The sequence below is a fragment of the Dermacentor variabilis genome, unplaced genomic scaffold, assembly GCF_050947875.1.
Source record: "Dermacentor variabilis isolate Ectoservices unplaced genomic scaffold, ASM5094787v1 scaffold_12, whole genome shotgun sequence".
Classification (NCBI taxonomy): Eukaryota; Metazoa; Arthropoda; class Arachnida; order Ixodida; family Ixodidae; genus Dermacentor; species Dermacentor variabilis.
This window is the reverse complement of record NW_027460280.1, coordinates 20,432,878-20,454,963: the sequence shown is the minus strand read 5'-3', so window position 1 is coordinate 20,454,963 and position 22,086 is coordinate 20,432,878. Positions and strand designations below refer to the sequence as shown.

At 47.1% G+C, this 22,086-nt stretch overlaps 1 protein-coding gene across 3 annotated transcripts in view; it reads left to right on the top strand.

Moving 5' to 3' along the window:
* LOC142566372 (transcription elongation regulator 1) overlaps window positions 1-22,086 on the top strand; it is a 332,559-nt gene that overhangs the window by 67,939 nt on the left and 242,534 nt on the right. For all 3 annotated transcript variants that reach the window (XM_075677319.1, XM_075677318.1, XM_075677320.1), the window contains exon 4: window positions 12,069-12,219. In XM_075677319.1, the coding sequence (XP_075533434.1) occupies window positions 12,069-12,219 (151 nt within the window). The remainder of the gene's footprint in view (window positions 1-12,068; window positions 12,220-22,086) is intronic.

Genomic DNA, 22,086 nt, shown 5'->3' with positions numbered 1-22,086 from the left:
TGCAAATAGATATGCTTGGATGTATAATCTTGTAGTTGCCCAACTACACTGAGAGCGATCTATCCTGGAAGAGAGGTGCATGACTCTAGACGAACTGGTGAAGTACATTCCTTGGACTTCTCATCGGACAATCCTCAGAAGATGCTGAAAAGGCGGAACTGCAAAATGTGTTGGGAGCACCGCAAAGTTGAACAAAAACTACACGTTTTGTCGGAAAACTGCGGAGTGCACCTATGCTTCACAATATCCAGGAACTGTTTCACTGTATGGATAAACTGGTCTTAATTTCTTTTTTGTATCCGAAGAAAGGTGCTGTACTGAGCATTAATTTTTCAGACACTATTTCTGGGTTGTTTATCTTTGTAATGTATATTCTGAATTTCCTTTGGTGTTAATGTTTTTGTGGATATCATGTTTTTTATTCTTGTTTTTATCAACTGGCTGCAAAAATGGCACTTTCTAGAATTTTTGTTTTAACTAATAAATTTTTTTGTTTGGCAACATATGTTTTTGGAAAGAGTGTTTCATTATGCACAATATGCTATGCTACACTGTGTGCTGGAATATTATTTGTAGTGGTAAATAATTTTTTTCCCAAGACCTATAACAAATGACCATTTTCTCGCGGTAACGAAAGAGTTAAGGGAGCTGTGTTCCCAGCTGGAGAGTCGAGGTCAAACGCTCAAGTGCGTCTACATAATTCGCATTGCTGAAACATCACTTACCGCGACACGTGACTTTGAGAATTATTCAAAGCTACAGCAGTTATTTGTTTGATCTGTAGCTTTACTAGATGATTTAAAGTTTAGACGAATAATAAAACCTAGAAACTGAACGTCTGCAAGTCTTTGTTTTACTCTGTGCTGTGGCCAGAGGGACGTACTTCTGTTTCACTCCATTCAGTAAATAAAGGGGTGTTGATGTGGTAAGCATTTGTTTATTGTTTGCTTGATACCCTCAGTAATTCAACATTCGGTTAATTGGAATTTTTTTTGGTCTTGTGAAATCCGAATTTGTGAGGTGTTGCTGTAGTCTTGTAGCTGGGTCCATTAAAAGGGAAGTTTGAAAAAATGTTCCAAAAGTCGGGGGATCTGATTTGTGTCCCTGCCATGTGCTCATAATGTATCTGATATAGTTCGCAAGGCTTTGTAGCTGTTGGGTGTTACAACTGTATTTAAGCCTATGCACACTGACAAACATGTTTGCGAAGTCAAGAGTCTGCACTTTGCCAGACGAACAAAGCAATGTCATTTACAAGGTGGACTGCTTGGACTGCGATGCCAGCTACATTAGCGAGACTGGTCGGTGATGTGGTACTTGTCTTGAGGAACACATGAAGGACATCACAAAGGCAATGCAAAACACATGTGCAAAGATGGAACTGATTGATCATTACTCGACAAAAGGACACATGCTTGATTTTGATGATATGAAATTGTTGGCATGGGAGCAGTGATGGGGCCTGAGAAAATATGCGGAATCATGGTTCAGTTGTAGGGATCAGTCGGCCTGCAATTCTAAGCATCGGCCCCTGTCGGATGTTTACAGATACAATAAAGACCACTTAACTGCTTCTAGTGCAGGACCGGATAGAACACAACCTTTTCTGACTCCTGTGTATCCTCCTATAACACCCCGTTCATGCGCATATCGCTGATAGTGCAGCAGTGCGAGACGAAATAATGGTTATAATGTGGCAGCGAGCACTCTTCTTGACAAGATGCACTGGCTCAGGGGAGAGCGGCGATGAGAGGAGTGGAAGACGCAGGCCAAATGAACAAGAAACATAGGGGGGTGGGTGGAGAGGGCACGTGGTGGCATTGCTCCTTGATCAATGTGCTTACGGCGGAAAAAATCAATGGTACAGCTTTATGCTGTGTGTATGAGATCTGCGGGCATGTGGGGCTTCCCTAAGTGACGGAGAAACCTTTGCTCCAGCCACTTGTCAGCAGTGGACGCTCTGCACTGAACGTGTGTGCACTTTCGCTCTTTTGCGCTTCGATTTGTGTGTGGTAAGTAAATACAGTCGTGGACTGACTTCTTTTGGAGACGGACGAGGGTTGCAAAAGTTTTGCAATGGTCGAGACAGCGGGTGCATTTTGCCTTTGCCTGTGACTGTGTGTGCTGTCGCGAAGTGCAGTATCGCAGGTGCGACCATGACTCCACGACACTGTCGGTTTAAGCTGTGTTCTGCGAATTCAGTTTTGAATACGTGAGCTTCCGCAGTTACTGCCATCTACAAACTTGTTATCCACATTTGTGGCACTTGCTGACTGACTGCCTGGGAAACCAAACTCCGCATTAAGTGCGCTGTCGTTATTTCAGCGCATATGTGTGATTGCATGCCCAGTCTCTCTGTAATTGTCTACGGGTATGAACATCTCAAGGACGAGCTTCTCGCGACGGCATGTTGCCTGGCCCAACACTTATAGATATTTCTTAGTTTCGCAATTCCTTCTCCCGAGCCGGACACAACCTCTTCCTAGAGACTTTGAGGGCGCTGCTCTGCTGACATGTGCATGCTGGCTGTGGTTGTTTGTGCTGCATGTTGTGCTGGTACTCTTATTTCATTTTCTCAATGTGTGTGCCTCATCACTGTCCATGTGCGTGTGACGAGCCGTCAAGGCCTTTTGCGTCCGGTCCTAGTTCTGTGTTCACAGAGACACGAGTACCTGCAATGTGCAGGTCACTGAGTGTTGATGTAGCGCGTAAGCGTGAGTCTGTAGGCCCACTTTTTTTTTGCCTGCTGAGATAAACCTTACTCCTGGTGCCACATTCCACGTCATGTTATAGAACTTCATGACATGTCCACATGTTTATGCCTGTTTCCACCAGCAGGTGCAGGAAAGCTCCTACACTCAAATCTCCTTAAAGGGACACTAAAGGTTACCAGAAAGTCAAGTTAAAGTGATAAAGCAATGCTCTAGAACGTCTAAGGCGTCAATATAATCGCGAACAGAGCTTTAGTAACCGAGAAATTGAGGTAAATGCATGACACGATATGAGACCCCCCAGCGACATTCCGGTACTAGCCCGATGACGAAAGCACTCCTCATCATAATTTGTCACTATACTTAACTACTCGTATTAAAAAGATCATTTCATTAGATTACAAGATGGAAGAAAATGCTACTTGTCTACTTCTATTCAATTCTAAGAAAAAATAACATTTTGATGTTACCTTTGAGTAGTATGGGTGATCGAAAGGTTTCGTTTTCGCTCGACTCTGCGCGCTCGACTTTGCGCCGCGCGCACTTTGGAGTTTCAGTTGTTTCTTTATCGCGTCGTGCTGCGGTTGTCCTGCTGGCTCGCGAAACTTGCATTTGGAACAAGCAGTGAGAATGCCACGTCCATGTGATGTCGTGGGATGCGCGAACGGTCCGCGGAACTTGGCCAAGGGCAGTTGCAGCGGCGCATCCAATGTTACTTGTCACTGTGTGCCAACGAGTGAACCTCTCCGTTCGAAGTGGTTAAGTGCCGTACCTCTGCCACAGTGCGCTGGCAAAGAGCCGAAAAATCACTTAGTGTGCTTCGCTGCACTTTCGTCCAAAGGATTACGAGTTCAACGCCGACTTACTGAAGTCGCGTGAAGTGCCTTTCAAAGCAGGCCGTCGTCGTAGTAGTATGCAACGACGCCGCCACCATAGTTCCGCTTTCGCGCTGCTTTCGGTTCTGTCTTGGCTCTTTCTGGCCGCGCGTTTGCGTTTTGTGCAGAAAAGACGTAGCGCCGTCTGCGGGAGCCGCGTTACTCACCGACGGCGCAACGTCACTATGAGACCATGACCTCAATACTCCTTGATCGGAGGGCGGGTGATTTGAACTGCGCTAGAGGTACGCGGATGCTTCAGAACGCATTTTCTCTTAAAGTAAGTCTCTTCTTCGCACGAAACAAGCGTTTCGAGGTTTCTGGGATGGTATTTCAACAGTCCACGTTGACTTAATATTAACCTTTAGTGACCCTTTAATTTGAACTGGCACCGTGGTCCCGTCAAAGTTATGTGTATTCCAGTGGTCGAAAATGCCGGTAATTCGAATGTGCAACCATTTGCGATGGTTAATTCGAACATACCGCTCTCCGACAATGCTCTCAGCAGTGTGCCAAGTTACGTGGTGGTGTGCCAAGTTACTGACCCTGCCATAGAGGAAAGGCGTAGGAGAAGCCCCTCAACGCTGCGTGCGTGTAATGAAAAAAAAAGTGTTGCAAATTGCACCCTCTCTCAAATGGCAAGGTCACAGTTTCTGCATCGCGCCGTAATGGCCAAAGCCACACTAGTGACAAAATGGGTGCCGCGAGAGGGATCAGTCCTGGGCTGATTTTTCGTGGCTTGCCACGGCGGCAAGCGAGCCGCGAGCGGAGGAGACCAATAAGAGTGGCCCCTACAGTGACGTACGTGTGAGAAGCTGGTATCATGCGGACCCGGCCGACCACTCTATTCGTACTCTCATCTGCTTCAGCCACACCACTTGTTTCACACTATCGTCTGCTTGCGTCGGCTCTCGTTCGTGTTTATTTTGGTTTTGGTTTTTTTACAGTGACGCACCTAAACCGAGACGTCCCGATGGAAAGGTTGTTGGAGACAGTGCGCCACATCTAATTCTGTATGACAAGACAGACCCTGAATACAAGGATGGGAGGGCGACACAGTACCTCATTTTCCTTGTCTTTAGGTCTATTTGATTCAGCCAAGTTTCTCTGCACCTTCTGCATCTATTCACGGTGCACTGCACCTAGGCGGTCGATTCCCCAAGGTGCAACAGTGCATCCTGCACTCCCATGCTCGATTGAACAGGGTGCAAGGCAAGGAGGCGCTGCGGTGTAGTGCACCCTTGAACCTTTCAGCGAGTGGGTGCAGTCTGGCATACCATAACTGGCACCCCCTGCACCTTTTCGTTTGTGGTGCCGTGCACCTTTTTTGGAATCGAACAGACCTTTTCGAATGTGGCGACGCTGCAGCAGATGGCCCAGTCCTGGCCTTGGCAACTCAGCTGCTTCGATGGCAGTAGGTGGCAGAGGTATTTAGCGTTGTCCAGCAAGCTGGCAGGAAAGCAAATCTGCTTCCCTCCCGCCTTTCCTCACAACTACGCTTCCCTCGCCCTCCCTCTCGACTCCCTCATAACTCCTTAATCTTCGGCGGCCTCCACGTGCGCTCGCCTCAAGTGCATCCGCATCCGTGCTTGTGCTGCCAGCCCCGCCAGCCCTATGCTGGCTTAGCCCGCTCTTTGACGTTTCGTTTTCTGCTGTTATCGGGAAGCAAGCGTTGGCTGGCATGGGAAGTTTTATGGTCCTCGCTCGCTGTGGTGCTTGCGCACCGCGATGTTTCACGACTCGCATCATTCGTGCATCGTGCTATGGTGCATGAATACTTCAAAAACAAGTCCTTCTTTAATTTGAACAAATTTTGGGGCCCCTTCGAGTTCAAAAAATCGAGATTGGACTTACAAACAGCACATGATTCTCCCCGCTGTCAAACCCATGTTACTTTAAAAGTGGCAAAGAGCCATTTCCTTCACGAAGAAAGATTTGGGGAAAATCATGCCTGGCTTTTTGATGCACAGTTTCACGAAGGTGACATAATCAAGTCACATGTCATAAGCAGTGAGGTTGTCGAAAATGAGCGGGGTGCATTGGCATGCATAAAAAAGTGTGCAGTTCCATTTTGTTTCCGAACATTCCAGTCTGCTTTTGCTCCCACCGAAAAAGTTAGCCAAGATCAACTAGTAGAATCACGTTCCACCCTGTCCCTTAAAAATCTTTGCAAGAGCCCCCCTTTCGGCCATACACAGGGGGAAAAAAAAAGGCTCAAAATGAGTGCTGCACTTTAGCTTCTCTTAAATTCGAGGTCGTCGAATTGGAGAGCTATTCCATTTTATAACACGCATGTACTTCTCATATGAATGAAATACCAAGACAATGACCATGCAATTAAAGCACAGCGGGAGCATGAAAACACTATAAACAGCCATGGGCTGCTGTGTGCTCGTGATGAGTACTTCGTTTTAATAAAGGTGTCATATTTTTCGTTCTGAGTACTCCTTGTGTGAAAATGGTGAAGGCTGGATGCTTTCTTCTTTTAAAGTGAACTTTGGAATACTGTTGAACCAAAAGCTATAGCTAATAAGCATGTAGCTGTCACAAGAAGGGTATCTATGTGATGTTTAAAAGATTTGAAGCACATTTGGATCGCGTGGTCAACTTTTACAATATTTTATGACGTGAGTGCACCAAGGAAATTTGGCACATGCGTCAGACTTACGTTAAAAGGCAGATATGGCTAGCTTTATTTGAATAGGGCAACAGTTCAGCGTAAGTGGGCATTTCTCTTTAACTCAATGTCATGTTTTCAACAGAAAAAAGCTGCTTATAATTGTGCATGTAAGTTGGCAAAATGTTGCATTCGTCGAGGACATTTGTAAACAGAAGTACATGAAAAGTATGCGAGCTTGGAGCTCTCAAACTAAATTCACTGAAGCTGTTCTGCCCGTAGGTAGCGATGACGTAACACTTCTGGTGCGCAACTGATTGTTGCAATTAATGATAGCTGTGTTCATGTGCAGAGCGTTGAAGACCTCTCCAGGAAATGGCTTTCATTTTATGAGTAGAAAGGCCAGCCATTCTAAGGAACTTTATCTCTGTTTATGCAACTTCTATACCACATTTTACTTGAATGGAGGATGCTCACAGAATGCGTCGCTTTTATGCATGCCTCAATGAGACGCAGCTTGGGCACCTAGCCTCCCGTAGGTTCTTCGTATCTAAGAGGGTAAAAAGTTGTGGAACAAGACGACTCTTTTAATCAGCGAGCTCCATCTAAATGCCGAGCGCTGCGACAAACAACCATAACCATTCCAGGCTATAGCAGACGACACTCACATTCTTGGCGCAAAGGTCATCTGATCTCGCCTCTTGGCGCAAAGGTCACCTCATCTATGCTACCCATAGATGAGGCGAGGAGTTCGGAAACTAAAAAGTGTGTATAAACGTTGGCCAGGCCAACATTACTAGACTAGCTTGAATTTTCAAACTTGGCGCTGTTGCGCGGAACCGTCGCCCGCCCGCGCCCGCTGCAGTCGCACCCGGCTTCACTTCCTCACTAGCTGGCTACGCGGGCGGGCCGGACTAAGCATGCGGTGCAGCGTTGGTGTATTCTGTGGTTACTAGTTGACGGCGAATTTCAGCAAGCATGTCATCCGCTAAACTAGCCTTCGCCGAGTTTGTTAAGAATATCGGCAGACGATGCCGACGTGCTGCGTACCTGGCTGCATAGGCGGCTATAGGAATGATGTCAACAGTTCAGCGCGCCACATTTTCTGTGCTCCCAGCAATGCGAAGCTTTTCTCGGCGTGGAACAGAGCGATTCCTCGTGGTGACGGGGAACTCTGCGAAATCCACGGCACGCGCTCGTGCCACTGCTCCCGCGTTCGTCGTCTTCCACAGATGACTGCGTTGCTGTTCATCATTTCAGCGTAGAATTTTAATTCTGTCGTCGTAATGGGGAGGCTGCGGTTACGGGGGTATGAGCCATTGCTTAAGGGAGTATGAAGGAAGGAAATCAACTTTATTCAAGGTCCTGCAGGCCACAAGAGCTTTGGGCTCTCATGGAGTGGGCGTCTCCCATGACGGAACCGGGAGGTTGAGTTTCCTGGCAGCGTCGTGGACCTGCTGGACGGCCCACAGTTGGGGAGCGAGTTCTTCGATCGCTTCGCATTGCTTCTTCAAACTTGCGCTTGTACTGTGTCCTAACGCTTCTTCCTTCGAAGATGGGAAGTGGCGGGTTCAAACACCTTGTAGTGTATATTGTGAACCGACTACCAGTGAAACGGTGATTGCGTGCAGCTATACTTGGCGTCTCATCGTGGAGCGCACAATTAGCCGCGTAGCAAACTAGCCATGGATGTGATAGATAATTGTGGAGGCTGTTCGATGCGGCGTCACTTTAATTCCGGCTGCAGAGTCGAAACTCGGCGGAACAACGTGCTAGTGTACTGTGTTCTACTTTAGTCTTTAGATTTGTCCTGTTGCTCTTCCTTTTCTCTTTCCTCCCTTCCTTCCTATCTTCCATTTCTGTGTTGCTGTCACCTCCCTTCAGAAGAGTAGGCAGGCGTTGTGCCCCTTCCGGTGGCAGTTGCCAGCCTGCTCCTCGCCTTCCCTTTCCTGTTAACTGTATATATGTGTATATGTGTTCAAAACAAATAATTGTCCGGTTCGGAGTTTATGTGAGCTTGCGATCACGGCCAGAGTAACTGGTAGATGTTAAGGGTATTTCAATTGGTGCATCAAGACTTGTCGTAGAGCTCAGGCATGTAGTGGTGTAGTCTGTTTTGCGTGGGGTATGTGACTGTCTGTAGCATTCTGAGTGTAACCACTTGAGCTCGAGTGAGCGTACGGTGTGGCGTGCTGTACTCTCTACGTTGTAGGGTGTTAGTGTTTAGTGATTTCATTGTATGTAGTTGGGGCGTCCTTGTTCTCTAAGTGGTCGGGTGAATCCGCGCGGTCTGTAAGCGCGCGCGCAGCCTCGTGTGTCGCCTCGTTAAGGTTGGGGACGTCGCCGATCTTTGGTCCTAAGTGTGCCGGGAACCAGTATATGACGTGGTTATTAATCTCTTTCTTTGTGACAATTCCGAGAGTCTTTGCGCAGACTGTGCCCTTTTGGAAAGCTCTGATAGCGGCTATGGAGTCGCTGTTGATGTGAGAAAGATTGTCGGTGAGCGCAACAGCGATCGCAACCTGTTTGCCTGTTCAGGCTTCCTTGCAATTACCGTGGCTGTATGTCTTGTGGATCCGCGGCCATCCACAACCGCCACTGCGAAAGCTTTGTTTCCCGTGTATGTCGCCGCGTCCACAAAAGCTGAGCGTTCGCGGTTCGCCAAGGCTTGGTTAAGGAGGAATTGTCCTCTCGCTTGTCGTCTGCCCCTGTTGTTTTCGGGGTTTAAGTTTCTGGGTATAGGTCCGACCGTGATCTTGGCGCGGATGTCCCGTCGGAGGATATGCCACTCGTTGTCTTAAGTAATGGACAGATTTAATTTTGAAGAATCGCAAGCGGCAAATGGCGGGCGAAGGCTGTTAACCACTTCACCGAGCAAACTTGAGACATCGAACGCAAGCGACAACAGCGGACTGCGGACATACCGTCAGTGATGTCGTTCCCTCCGTCACAGCCGATTGTGTGTGTAACCTCATAATTGAGAAATACTTCAATGAACCCTCCGGAGTAACCCAGTGATAAACACCGAGCCACACGTTTCAGCTTCTCTGGTAAACCATATTCTCGGAGTGAAACAGCAGACTTTTCTTTTTTTTTTTTTTTTTTGTGGCTTGGTGTGTTCGAAGACTGACCTCATCTTTCTTTTTGTAGCGCTTCTTTGGCGTGGTGAGAAGCTTCGGTGGGGATGAAGATCATCCTACAATCACGCACTTTGGCCAGATCTTCAGGCTCCTGAGCTAAACTGCGCGAAACGTTAAGACAGGAAGAAACACACGACATTTAGAAACGCAGCTTCTGCGCTTCGCTGTATGCGTTTCTTCCTTTCGTGCAGTTTGCCCTTTCATTATGAACCAACTGGCCCGATAAATCTTATTGCTGTAGGAGGATACCGCTTTCTCATGGTGTCACCAATTCGGACAGGGGAGAACGCCAGTGAGCGTGAAACACGCGCAAACTGCCCGTCCGCACGAGCTCAAGGCCGCGGCGAGGTGTCTGCAGTGGAGCTAGATGGAACGGCGTTGCCATCTGACAGGTGTCACAGAAGGGGCGACAGCGGCTGTAAGCGCGCGGAGAGTTTTACAACTGAAGCTAGTCTAGTAACGTTGGGCCAGGCCGTGGGCCTGCCACTGGCTGGGCCTAACCAGAGCGCCTTTTTGGAAGTTGATCATTATTGCGGTCTGGTGCCGAGTCAATGAAATGTGTTGCGGTGGCTGTACAGCACTTGGAAAGAGGAGGAACCAGCTCAGCAACGAAAATAAGGGCACGGGCGACACTCTAATGGCGACAGTCTGTGGTCGCCACATTTCTACATCGCACATTGCACATTGGTCCTAGGAATCGAACAAATTTTCATCGCTCTTCTACCTTGGTTCTGTGGAATTGGTGGCAGTGCCGTGGGAAAGTCGAAATAATCAAGCAAATCTGAAAAATGTGTCAAAAACTTGGGTTTGTCTTTCTTTCTCTCTTTATTTCACCTGCTTTAAGCGAAGGCTGTGGGTCCTCAAATGCTAACCTTTTATCATATGTAAATTTAATGACCAAGCTATAATTGCAGGGATGCAACGATCACGTTGGCGTCACAACCAGGAGCAAATACCTAGCGGCCCAAGCTATCGGACATGTTAGTTCACTTGGTAGACATGAAATGCGCTATGATGACTGCATGATAAGATGAATGGATGGAAACATCCCTGTCATATGCGTCGATTCTACATGTTTTGTACATCTGCAGCCTTTGAAAAATGTTCTTTTGGTTGTAGTGCAGTACCAAGTATTTGTGGATAATTGTGGCTCCAGTGACTTGCATTATAAGCGGTCTACACTGTAGATAGATAGATTTCTTAGATGAATAGGATGTATTAGCCATATTGGACCATTCATGTACTGACGATGCCACACACACAGGTGGCAAAATGTCTCATGTTCTGATTTTTCAAAATTGTTGAGTAAAGCCAGTGCAAAGACATTAAAATGTAAAACTTGAGAATGTAGCAGGAATCAAATAGGCCGACCAAACTTGGTGAGAAGTATGGTTTGTTATATCCGGAAGTACCGTATTTACACGATTGTAAGTCGACCACTTTTTCAAAATTTGAAAGTCTGAAGTTGGGGGGTCAACTTACAATCGAAACCAAAACATGGCCCTGCCAAAAAAGCAACACCAGCGGGAGCTACAACGTGGTTACAATTTTATCTTTGCTCTATGGCCCTACCCTTATCTTTTCGCTATCCCGCGTGTTTGTTTGCTTTCGGAAGGGTTTTCCAACATTTTTGAGAGTTTTACAGTGCATGCAACACTCATTGGGGGGGGGTGTTGATAGTTGATGGAAGTGCTGCTCTTCCCATTTGCAGCGGCACCCTCAGAACGACGGTGCTTGCGGGGAGTATTGGTAGTTCATGGAAGAGCAGACGCCGCTCGCAGGTTTCTCTCTCTGTTGAAAGTCATTGGCTTGATGCGTTCTACTTGACAGCCGGCTACGTGCTACTTCTATGCTTCCCCAGTTGTCACGAGTGCTCCAGGCCCACAAATCGTTCGGCACTCGTTCACAGCAGCGTTCAAGAGGGCTGTCGTCCTTTACGCCAAAAAAACAAATCACTGCGCAGCGGGACGCAGTTTCGATGTTTCTGAACGGGTGGTGCGAGAGTGGCGACTGCAGCGAAGCGAAATTTTCACCTGTGACTGCAAGCGAGAAATTTCCCACGGGCCGAAGTCTGGACGCTTTCCGGAGCTGTAGGCTAAGCTTGCGGCATACGTTGCTGAAATGCGTGATCGGTCCCTGCCAGTGAAGTGCGACATGGTCATGAAGCAAGCCCGGACCTTTGCCTTAATTTTAAGGCCCTGCTCCGCCGTGAGTACGAGTTGCTCGTGGTAGAAGACCGTGAAATTATGCCAACCGGACCTGTCAAAAGAGCCTCCCTGACGGCTGCGTGTGGTTGGGTGCATTCGGCGTGGGTGTCCTAGTGCGGTCGTTTTCCAAATGTGAAATTTCGCTGGACCACGAAGCACTGTGGGAATGCAGCAACGATGATGATGGCAGCACTAGTGAAGAGTAGTCCAGTGACCATCTCAGCTACTAATAAATTTTCGTTATGCGCCCTTGGGTATGCTCTCTCTCTCTCTCTTTTTTTTCCTGTCACGCGATATGGGGGGTCGACTTACGTTCGAGTCGACTTACAATCATGTAAATACGGTATATTATGTGTGAATCTGTTGTAATGATTATGAGCTGCGCTGCAAGTTGCTTCATGTTTCAAATTGCTGTTTTTTAAAAACTTATATAGTTGAAAAAAGTGTTTGCAATTGCAAGAGCTTGTGTGTCTGACTTGTGTCATTAAGTCCGAGTTACATTGGCTCAACTTGCGCAGGCTTACTACTATAACGCCCGCACTAGGGAGTCTGCCTGGAATAAACCAGAGGGACCTGGTATCAAAGTGCTAAGTCAAGAGCAGATTGAGAGCATGGCAGCTGCTGCAGGAGTTGCCCCTGGTGGAGCTCTCGTTACTAATGCTGGGCCAGGTAAGGGTTCTTTTTATTCCTTCCTTTGGCTACATTGTTCTTTCTCTAACATTAGTAATACCATATTTCTGCAGTTATAAGTCATACCAAAGTTTAAGAACAAAGTCGGGTGTGGGTTATACAGTCAACCTCAGATACTGTGAACTCCTTCATTGCACGAAATTTGTTGGCTATATCAGAAGTTCGTTATAATTGGACTTACTGTTAAAACAGCCGATGATGAATTCGTAAAAATGCAATAATAATACTGTCAAACCTTGATATAGAAAAGTCATAATTGCAGCGAAAAAATTTGTTAAATTGCAAATTTTGTGAATTCCGGTCTAGAATATTACTGTATGTTTAATTTTTCAGTGAATGTAACAAAACTGGGTAATCTGGTTGTTTTTCATGCTGATTTCAAAAATGCAATTATATTTCCTGTAGCTTAATTATTTTTGGAGATGCAGTCGCCTACCGATAAATTCGACACCGGTGATCCATACATGCTAGCTATTTAATCTATTTGTTGTTTTTTGCGTTTTTCTTTTGATGTTTTCTATTTTTATCTATTTGATGTTTGATGATCTATCTGATGTTATTTTTGATCTTCGTTAACGATCTACCTGATAACATTTCGTCTAAAATTTGTCTTTTTGCAGATCACTGCATAATATATCACAATATTACTGATGACACTAATATTTCTCTTCAGGACGATTTAAACACACTGCATAATTGGACTATAAAATGGCACATATAACTTAACGTCAAGAAATGTAAATTGATGCGAATATCCTGTACTTATGAAGCTTGTCCTGCGTATTTACCTGCCGTGGTTGCTCACTGGCTATGGTGTTGGGCTGCTGAGCACGAGGTCGCGGGATCTAATCCCGGCCACGGTGGCCGCATTTCGAGGGGGGCGAAATGCAAAAACAACCATGGTACCTAGATTTAGGTACACGTTAAAGAACCCCAGGTGGTCGAAATTTCCGGAGTCCTCCACTACGGCGTGCCTCATAATCAGAAAGTGGTTTTGGCACGTAAAACCCCATAATTTTAATTTTGTCCTCCCTATTTACTTCATAACATTCCTTGAGAGAGTGTAAGAAACTACAAATATCACAGCACCTATATAACCTATAACTTATCCTGGAAGTACCATATCGACTTTATAACGAGCAAAACTAATTGCACACTTGGATACCTTCGCAGAAACTTCTCCCTCGCACCATTATCATGCCAACAATTGTTATACACTACATATGTGCGTCCACAGTTGGAATATGCATCATCAGTATGGGACCCACATCATGCCATCTCAATTACCTAACTGTCTTGAAAGCGTCCAGAATCGCTCCGTTTGGTTTATACTACCCTATTTACTCACATAACGATCGCACCGACAAAAAAAATTAGTGTAAAAAAAAATTGACTCAAATTCAGGGGTGCGATCATTATGCTGGTTAAATTTACTGTAAAAAAAAAAAGTTTTCATCTGGCATTTGCTACGGGATGACAATAGGTCAACAAATAGGCGGCTGTCGCTGTATGTAGTGTGGGACACAAAAAAAAAAAAAAAAAAAAAAATGGCGGCCGGCGGAGCAAGCCGAACACGCCGCACGCGATTTGTTTTCTTCTTGTGAGTACATTACGTGCATTCAAACAGTTTCTTCTGTATCAGTAATGAATAATGTCGGCGAGTTTGCGGCAATAACATAACCATGTCCACTTCGAGGGGACAGAAACACATGGGCGCGCTTAGCTGCCAGTGACATAGGAACACATGGCGGGCATGCTGCGGAAACTGCGGAATTTGTCTTCACTACTATCCTAATACGGCACGTTTACGCTAAGGGTGGGCGAATATCTTAACTGTGTTACAAACGTCGACATATGAATAAGGTACACTTATAACGTATCAGTGTAAACGTGGCTGCTATCGTTGCCGCTCGCGATTTGTTGCGTGCCCACGAGTGCAGACAAGAAGAATCGAAAGACGCCTTTTTTGTTGTTGTTGTTGTTGACCACAACCATTATACAGCATACACATAATAAAGGCAAGTTTGGTTGCAGCTTTTTTTTAGTCATGGAAGTGCGGAAAGTGATAAAAGTAATGAAATGAGGCATCTACTTAAGCATGTTTGGTGCGTGCAGACCGCTTGGTTTGTCTTGAAGAGTCGTTTGCATAGCATTCGACGGATGGTAAGCGTGATCATTATTAGCTAGACTTGGCACACGACAGTTCGCTGCGGCAGTTTCGGGGTGTGATCATTACATGGGAAATTTTAAAAATTGAATTTTGATGACAACATTTAGGGGTGCGATCATTATGCGAGTGCGATCATTATGCGAGTAAATACGGTAATTACCATCGTGAGGCAAGTGCAACACACATGAAGACTACACTGAACCTACCTTTGCTGTTAACCCGCAGGAAACAATCATGCCTATGCTTATTTCATATGATTTATTACCAGAACGCAGCACTTCGGTCGGGATGGATTAATCCAGCACCATTCATCTCCTCACGTAGAGATCATACACATAAGGTACATGTGCGTGACTCTAATACACTTAACACATTCGGGATCATTTTTACCAAAAACATGCAACGAATAGAATAGTCTGCCAGCATCTATTGTTAGTACAGTTGAACCCACTTACAAAGATACTGATTTTAACAATACAGTGAAAGCTTGTTAAACTGTAGTTGGCCGGAGCTCCGAAAAAGTACGCACTAAACGGTAGTACAGTCGCTGACTGATTTTCCGGACTCCAAAAATTCGGACACGCTCAATTATTCGGTCTGCTTCGCGGCACCGCCATTCTCCCGATAGACCATAATGTATAACAACTGCCGAAAGTTTGGACACCTTGCAACCCCTCGTGTGATTTTTCGGACACTCCTTGAGCCAACTCGATCGAGAGCACCATGCACCGACTCTGACCAATGCATGGTTCGATTTGCTGATCGCCATTTTTGTTTTGAACGGAGCCTCCTTGCTGCCCCACGAAGTGCCGCTACTGCAAATCCCCGCTCATCATCATCGTTTCTGCCTGGTTCTATAGAATGGTTCTGCAGCAGTTCTGGTGTCAGCTTAGTAAGCCATGTCATGACAATCCAGCAGCTGATTTGTTTCTTTGTGCACGACGCTGCGAGTAGGCCACATTTTTCGTTCGTACGACTGGTGTCGGCATGGTGGTGCTTGCTTTGTGTGCTGTGTCGAGGTTCCGGTGATCCAACGCGCATACGGAAACATTGCGTCAAGTGTCTAATGGCGCCGACAGTGCCCGTGCAGACTGCGCTGGGGAATGCCGGCGATGCTGGCAAGCGGGTGCCGGGAGGCCTAAGATTTGTCGCCTTCCGATGTGCTCCCTACTGACGCGGAAAATATTCTGCAGAGACCTGAACAGTGGTCGCATTGCGATTCCGGACACCGTCTCATTTGACAGTTTCACAGGTGCTGACACTGCTGTACTGACATGCGCAGAACTCGATGATGGCTAGATAATTCGTCAGGTTTCTGCTGCACCGCCGGACGATGACTCTGAGTCGGAAGATGACGCACCATGTGCTACGCTGCCGTCGCATGTGAAGCGTGTACAAGCAGTGACTGTGCTTTATGACCCTCTCCGAGATTCAGGCTTATCTGATTGCGCGTAAACGGAACAGCGTGCAACGGCGCATTCACGATTTCTTCAAGCCTACTGCCGAGCCCGAATAAGTGCATGGAAATAAAGGATTTCATTTTTTTATTAATCTGCTTTTTCAGTCACCTGATTATTCGGAGATTTCCGCAGTCCCCGTGAGGTCTGAATTAACGGTCGGCGACTGTACTGCGTAAGGGAGGAGAAGGGTATCAGAAATAACTTTTTTGTTTCTTGACAGAAAGGGCTGAAATTTGGCACACACATTGCCCATTGCAATAAAGAGTCAAATCTAAAATTTCATTAGGATATCTTAATTAGTTTTTGTTCTATAAAAATTTATAAGTTCCTTGCTTGTGGAAAGGCTGGCACAGTAACGAAACACGATAGGGAGCTGGGAATACTTCGCATGTTTGCCAAAATGTCTAATCTACATCAGGACAGTGTTTGATTTTTTTTTAGTGCACTAATAATTTTTTGCTCAACATGACATGCACATGACTGTGCTTCACTGCATGGAGCCATGTAGCTATTGTGAAATAATTAAATAATGGAAAGATAAAGAAACATTTCAAGACTGTCTTTAAGTACAGCACAGCTTGTGGATTGCAGCAAAACAAACAGGACCAAAATCGGTCCAGCCATTGTTGTGCTACGCTTTCCACAAGCGAAGTGATTGACAAAAAAAATGCAATTGAGAAAACTGGCTGCAAAGTTTTAAAAGCACTGCAAATTTATTAAATGCGCCAGGGCTGTAATATATTGAATCATTGCTGTCAGGCATCTTCTTACACCTTTGCCTCTTTGGTAGGCTTTGGATGCCCTTTTCAGGTGTTCTTTATCCTTTTCTTGAGCCCTCTGGAGTAGTGCATGACCACCATTTTCACTGCCAGACCGAGCCTAGTATCGCAGTGTATACCCACAGAACGCTGTTGGCATGTTGGGCACAGAGTTTTAGCGATCAAAGAGTTCATCGCGGAAACCTTCACAATAATGAACTCAAAGTCACAAGGGGCCGAAATTTGTTTTTCACAGTCACAAGGCAGTCGCGAACGCTGCCTGCTTGCGCTTCTGCAGTCACTGCTGACACAAAATGCGGCTCGAGGCGCTTCTGAATCGGGCGACATTCAGGCGACGATTTGTCTGATGAGCCTTGAGTCACCATACTGTATGTAGCTCGTCGACTGTTGGGGCTCACTTGCAGGCTGCATGTCCCTGTCGCACGATGCGTCGGAAACGGTACACAGTCTCTGCCGGCGACGGTGACCTTCGACCCGTGTCGCCTCCAACGACGTCATCTCCGTTGCTGACTCGTGCGGCCGTACGCACGTACAGGTGCGAGAGCCTCCGTTGGCACGTCTTCCGGTGGCTTAGTTATCAGTGTCGATGGCACAGGGCGATTGTCGGCTTTGCTGCTGGAATCGCACGGTGCAAGGTAACGCTGCATGTTATCTGCGTGTTCAGTCGGGTTCTGCGCTTCTCCCGCTGGCCGCCGTCTTTTTCTCGCTGTAGGAGGCTTGTGCTTCCGTTTTCCGAAGGCATGCTGCATTTAAAATTTCTTTTCGAACGAGCGACCATCCATCACTGACCTGAGAGCTTTCATAAATCCGAATTCTGCGAGTGTCAAACGAAGAAAGACGCCGGCGTGGTTTTCAAAGCAGACAACTGCGGTCCGCTGCGGTTGCCAGCTTGCCCGCTGCTGCAGCAGCAACCAATGGCGAGATGCCTTTCAGCACGGCAGCCAATCCAAGGCCCGCTTTTATCGCAGGGCCCGTGTGACTGCCTCTAGCAGACCCGCGCTTCTTTTGCGTTTGTGTGTTTGTTACAAGATGACGACGACCGAAGAATTCAGAAACGGAATGGCGAAACTTGGAGCTTTCGAATGATACCAAGACGGCGGCGTTCGGTGGCGGGAAAGACGAGTTAGGGCTCCGCGAACTGCGGTGATTTTACGTGATATGAAGCTGTATTCTCGCCCTACGCACTAATAAATTAATTTTTTTTCAGGCACTTTTAGTGCGCTTTCAGCCAAACCATTTTGATATAATGTGGGTTAGGCATTGCAGATACCGAAACACGTCGTTGCCAAAAATTAATCTTTTTTGCGATTTTCGGTATCTGATCCCCGTGTCCCCCCTTAACCCTTTGAGGGTCGAATTATTTTGAAAAAAACTTTCCCAGGTGGTCAAATTACTTTATTGCGGATCTTGAATGTACAAAATGTATAAAGTCGGGAATAAATAGTAAAAAATAATTAGGAACAGTATTTTGGCGTCGGCATCACTCAGAACTGCAAAATGTTCAGTAGTATTTCCGAGCGTGGTACTCCTTGAAACACGGTTCTACGCACAGCGCCTTATCGCAATCTGCACACCTAAAATGCGTGTCTGTTCTCTTGGAGCGAGGAGTTGTGTTGGTGCACACGACATCTCTGCGTGCGGCTGCCTTGGGCAGAGGTTTGAGGCACCCTCTCGCGTAAGCGCGTTGCCGCATAGAGCGAGAATACCTCGTGTGCGGTGGTGATAAACAAGCTAACAGCAGTGCCAATCAAGATAGAAATCAACTTCCGCCGCCCCTGCGAGTGCGTGCCGACAAAGAAAAAAACCACGTTTCGCGCGCCTCCGTTGTGATCATGCGCCGGAACCGAAACCGCGAAAGCGCGTTGCCACTGAGAGCGAGAATATCTCGTGAACGGCGCTGATAAACACGCTAAGAGCAGCGACAATCAAGATTGAAATCAACTTCCACCGCCCTGCAAGAGAGTGCCGACAAAGAAAAAATTGACGTTTCGCGTGCCTCCGTTGCGATCACGCGGCGAAACCGAAACCGCCAAAGGGGCGTTGCCGCAGTCTGAGCGACGCGCTGAAGCTAGCAATAAGCTCTGTTTATCTCCCCAAGAAGGTAGCATCAATTTCAAACGCATCTTGTAAGTGCTAAGAGGTGGCAGCACCTCCCGGTGAGCACGTATCGTCATTATGGCGCGAAATTTCAAACGGAGGGTCGGAACCGTACCCGTACGGCAAAGACCTTGCGGGACAGAAAACCACCGCCGTACAGGTACGGCGAAAACCTTCAAAGGGTTAACCGAAGTAGCATGAGATCGCCCACTTACCTGTCAAAAATGGAACTCTCAGAGAGTGCGATTAAAGGGAAAAAAAAACATGCGGTATTTATTCACTTTGCGCGACAAAAGTGTTATTTTCGTTTTATGGCGTCTTAGCAGCAACGACAGCGGCCTCAAACTTACTGAAGCTGCGAGCCAGCTTTTCAGCCAGCTCCCTCTTCTCGGCAAACACTTGCATGGCAGATTCCTCATTGGTGTTACGCATTCTCCATGTATGCACACGTTAGCGCTGCAGAAGTCGCGGGGCGCTGTTTTCATTGCGGGGTGCTGTTCTCATCGCGACGATTGCATTCGTGAGGCTGACATAACATGCAGCTTCTGCCACTGTCGAGCCTGAATAGCCCATGCTGCCGCTTTCCGTGTCGCCCTCATCACTGTCGCTTGTCGACACTTCTGCAACAGACGCAACGGTGGCGAAAAGTCGAACCTCGTAGCCGACATCTCTTCGTGGACGCAGCAGCGCTGCCGAGCCCACTTATGACGCCCACCGTAGTCAACAGCAGATCCCTGTCGCGTGCCAGCGCCGACTTCTTCGTGTCACATTCAATAGCACGAACAATGTCTAATTTTTATTCTATGCTGAGCACCCGGCATCTTCTTTATCCGAGCTTCGGCATGACGCGAGTCGTAGATTGCACGACACCACAACGCTCCCTGGCACGGCGCCGAAATGATGATGTTGATGTGGCTTCACACGCAAACATACAGGCCGCTTGGAGGCCGTTGTTCCGATTTCCGGAGCTTGTTGTTCGGCCAGGCCGCCCCATGGAGGTGACGTACCGCCATGTTTGCGTGATGGAAAGTGGAAACACTACGTGTTAACCGGTACGTACGCAATACGCTGGTACAGTTTATGCGGATACAAAACAGGTTATGTTCAATGGCCGCTGAGTCGGGGATTTGACTTTACTACTTTTTAAACCAAGCTACTTTTTAAGCCGGTACGGTTTAACGAGGTTTTAGTGTATGTCGGTTATCACAATGAGAAGCTGCTGCACTGTCAACTTTTGTGTGTTTTCCATGGTGAAATAACCCGCTTACTACCATGCCCCGATGCCGCATTATCTGTTATAACCATGAAGTCGGGCTGTTAGGTGTCCATGCGGAAAGGTAGTGAAATGCGAACTCCTTGAAAAGAAAAAAGAAAATGAGAAATTCCAGCCGCTGCATGATGGCCCACTGCCCGAACAGCTGCTGCGGGCTCATTTTCCAGCTTTCTCCGCGTTCCTCTCTCCCGTCGCCTTTCCACCCGTCCGAAACACGAATGGGCCGCACCAACTGTGCTGCTCCCAGATTGCTTGCTGGATCCCCATTCAGTGCAGTTCTGTAAACAGCTTTAATCGCTTGGGTTCATCTTTGTTGGTTGCGTCGAAATCATTCCCGGCCGCATGGTTTCTCAGCCTCTGACTCAACGGCAAAACGGAAGATGCCTGATTCACCCGTTGATTATCGGCGGTGTACGACGTTGCCGGTGAAAAAAAAAAAAAATATGCGCACAGCTATAGGTTTGAAAACTAAGTGCTTCTAACCTATGAGGCGACTGTCGCCAACATGCTTGCGTCGGATAATGATGACGAGGTAGGGCAGGCTGCCTCAACGTTGTCCTTACAAGAGGCCCGGCAGATGATTCAGTCCCTCCCTCCAGGGCTTTGTTGTTGTGAGGAACCTTCCGTGGAGCCCCTGGATGCATTGGAAAAAGATGATGGCAAGAATTGTGTGAAGCATGCAAGGCTGACGGACGTAGGGTTTTCTCGTGCAAGTCAGTGAGAAGTACATGGTGAGATGCTTGTAGTTGTCTTGCCTCAGCGTTTCTCCCGGATTTTTGAAGCTGACAGGCTGCCACGGCAACCTCTCACATTTTTTTAAAAGGTCCCTTTTGGGGCCACCAAAGCAATGCCTTGGCGGTGCTCGCATATCGCTCGCCACCCGTGACCCCTCTTTGCAGTTGTTATAGCAGTGCCATTCTTGAATGCCGACAGCCGCGGCTTGTTACACTATTGGAGCACCCAGGAAGCAGTTAAACGAGTGAACACAACAGCCGGGTGGAGGAAAGTGGTGGGGAGGGGCACTGGCCTGCCCACCGTTATAGTTTTCTCACACCAGCTCTGCCATCCCCCTATTTTGATTTTTTCACGCAATCCGGTTATAACAATGGAATTTTCGTGGAACTTGAATATTGTTATAAGTGGGTTCGACTGTAGTGATAGGGCTGAACAAGTCATGTAGGGTACAGGCCAACAATGAAATGAAGGCTTTTTTGGTGCAATATTTAAAAAATGGTTTTTAGAATGAATTGATGCATCACAGTGATTGCATCGTAGCCAGTAGAAGCACATGGCTATTACAAACGGTTTACATTCAGTGGGTTGTGCTATCACACACATGGGGCAACTACATACGAAAATAGAGGAAGGGCTGGTCAAAGCACAGACCTAAAGTCTAGGGCTGCAGTGGCTGCTGCGCTAATTCATTTTGTTTTACTGTTAAATCTCGCTATATTAAAGTCGGTAAAATTGGCAATATGGGGCGGGGGCTTTGTTATATTGAAATTTGACTTTCTGTGCTAATAAGTACAGTCACTGATCGATTTTTCTTCCAAAGAAGTAGCCGGAAGATTTTCCGAAGTCTTGGATGACCGGAAAAAGCAAATTTGATTGAGAAAAATGTCATATTGTTGATGTTGAGGGTCGGTGATGAAAGGTTTGGTTTTATGCTCTGTTGACAGTATCTTCACATTAGCGGTACGAAGTAAAGCCAGCTACGCCTTTGCGTGCACTCTCCTCCTCGCAGCTGATAGTGTGACCCGCAGTAAGACAATGCTATCATGAAAAGCGCTGGCGGCAAGGAGGGAATGCTTCGTCTGCCTCTCACTTCAGTGCATCTCCGCGATTACACAACCTTCGCTACTAAACATGCGGGAAGATAGTGGACATGATACAACACCACTCTATGGATGTGTTCAGACATCAAGTGGGCATGCCGGCAGCGGCATTCCCACTTTTTGCACATGCGGCAGATTACCTCTAAAATAGAGCACACAGGCTAGGTATCAGCCGCACTGGCAGCCATGCGCAGCCACAGCCGTGCTGGAAGAGATGTGACAACCTTCCCCC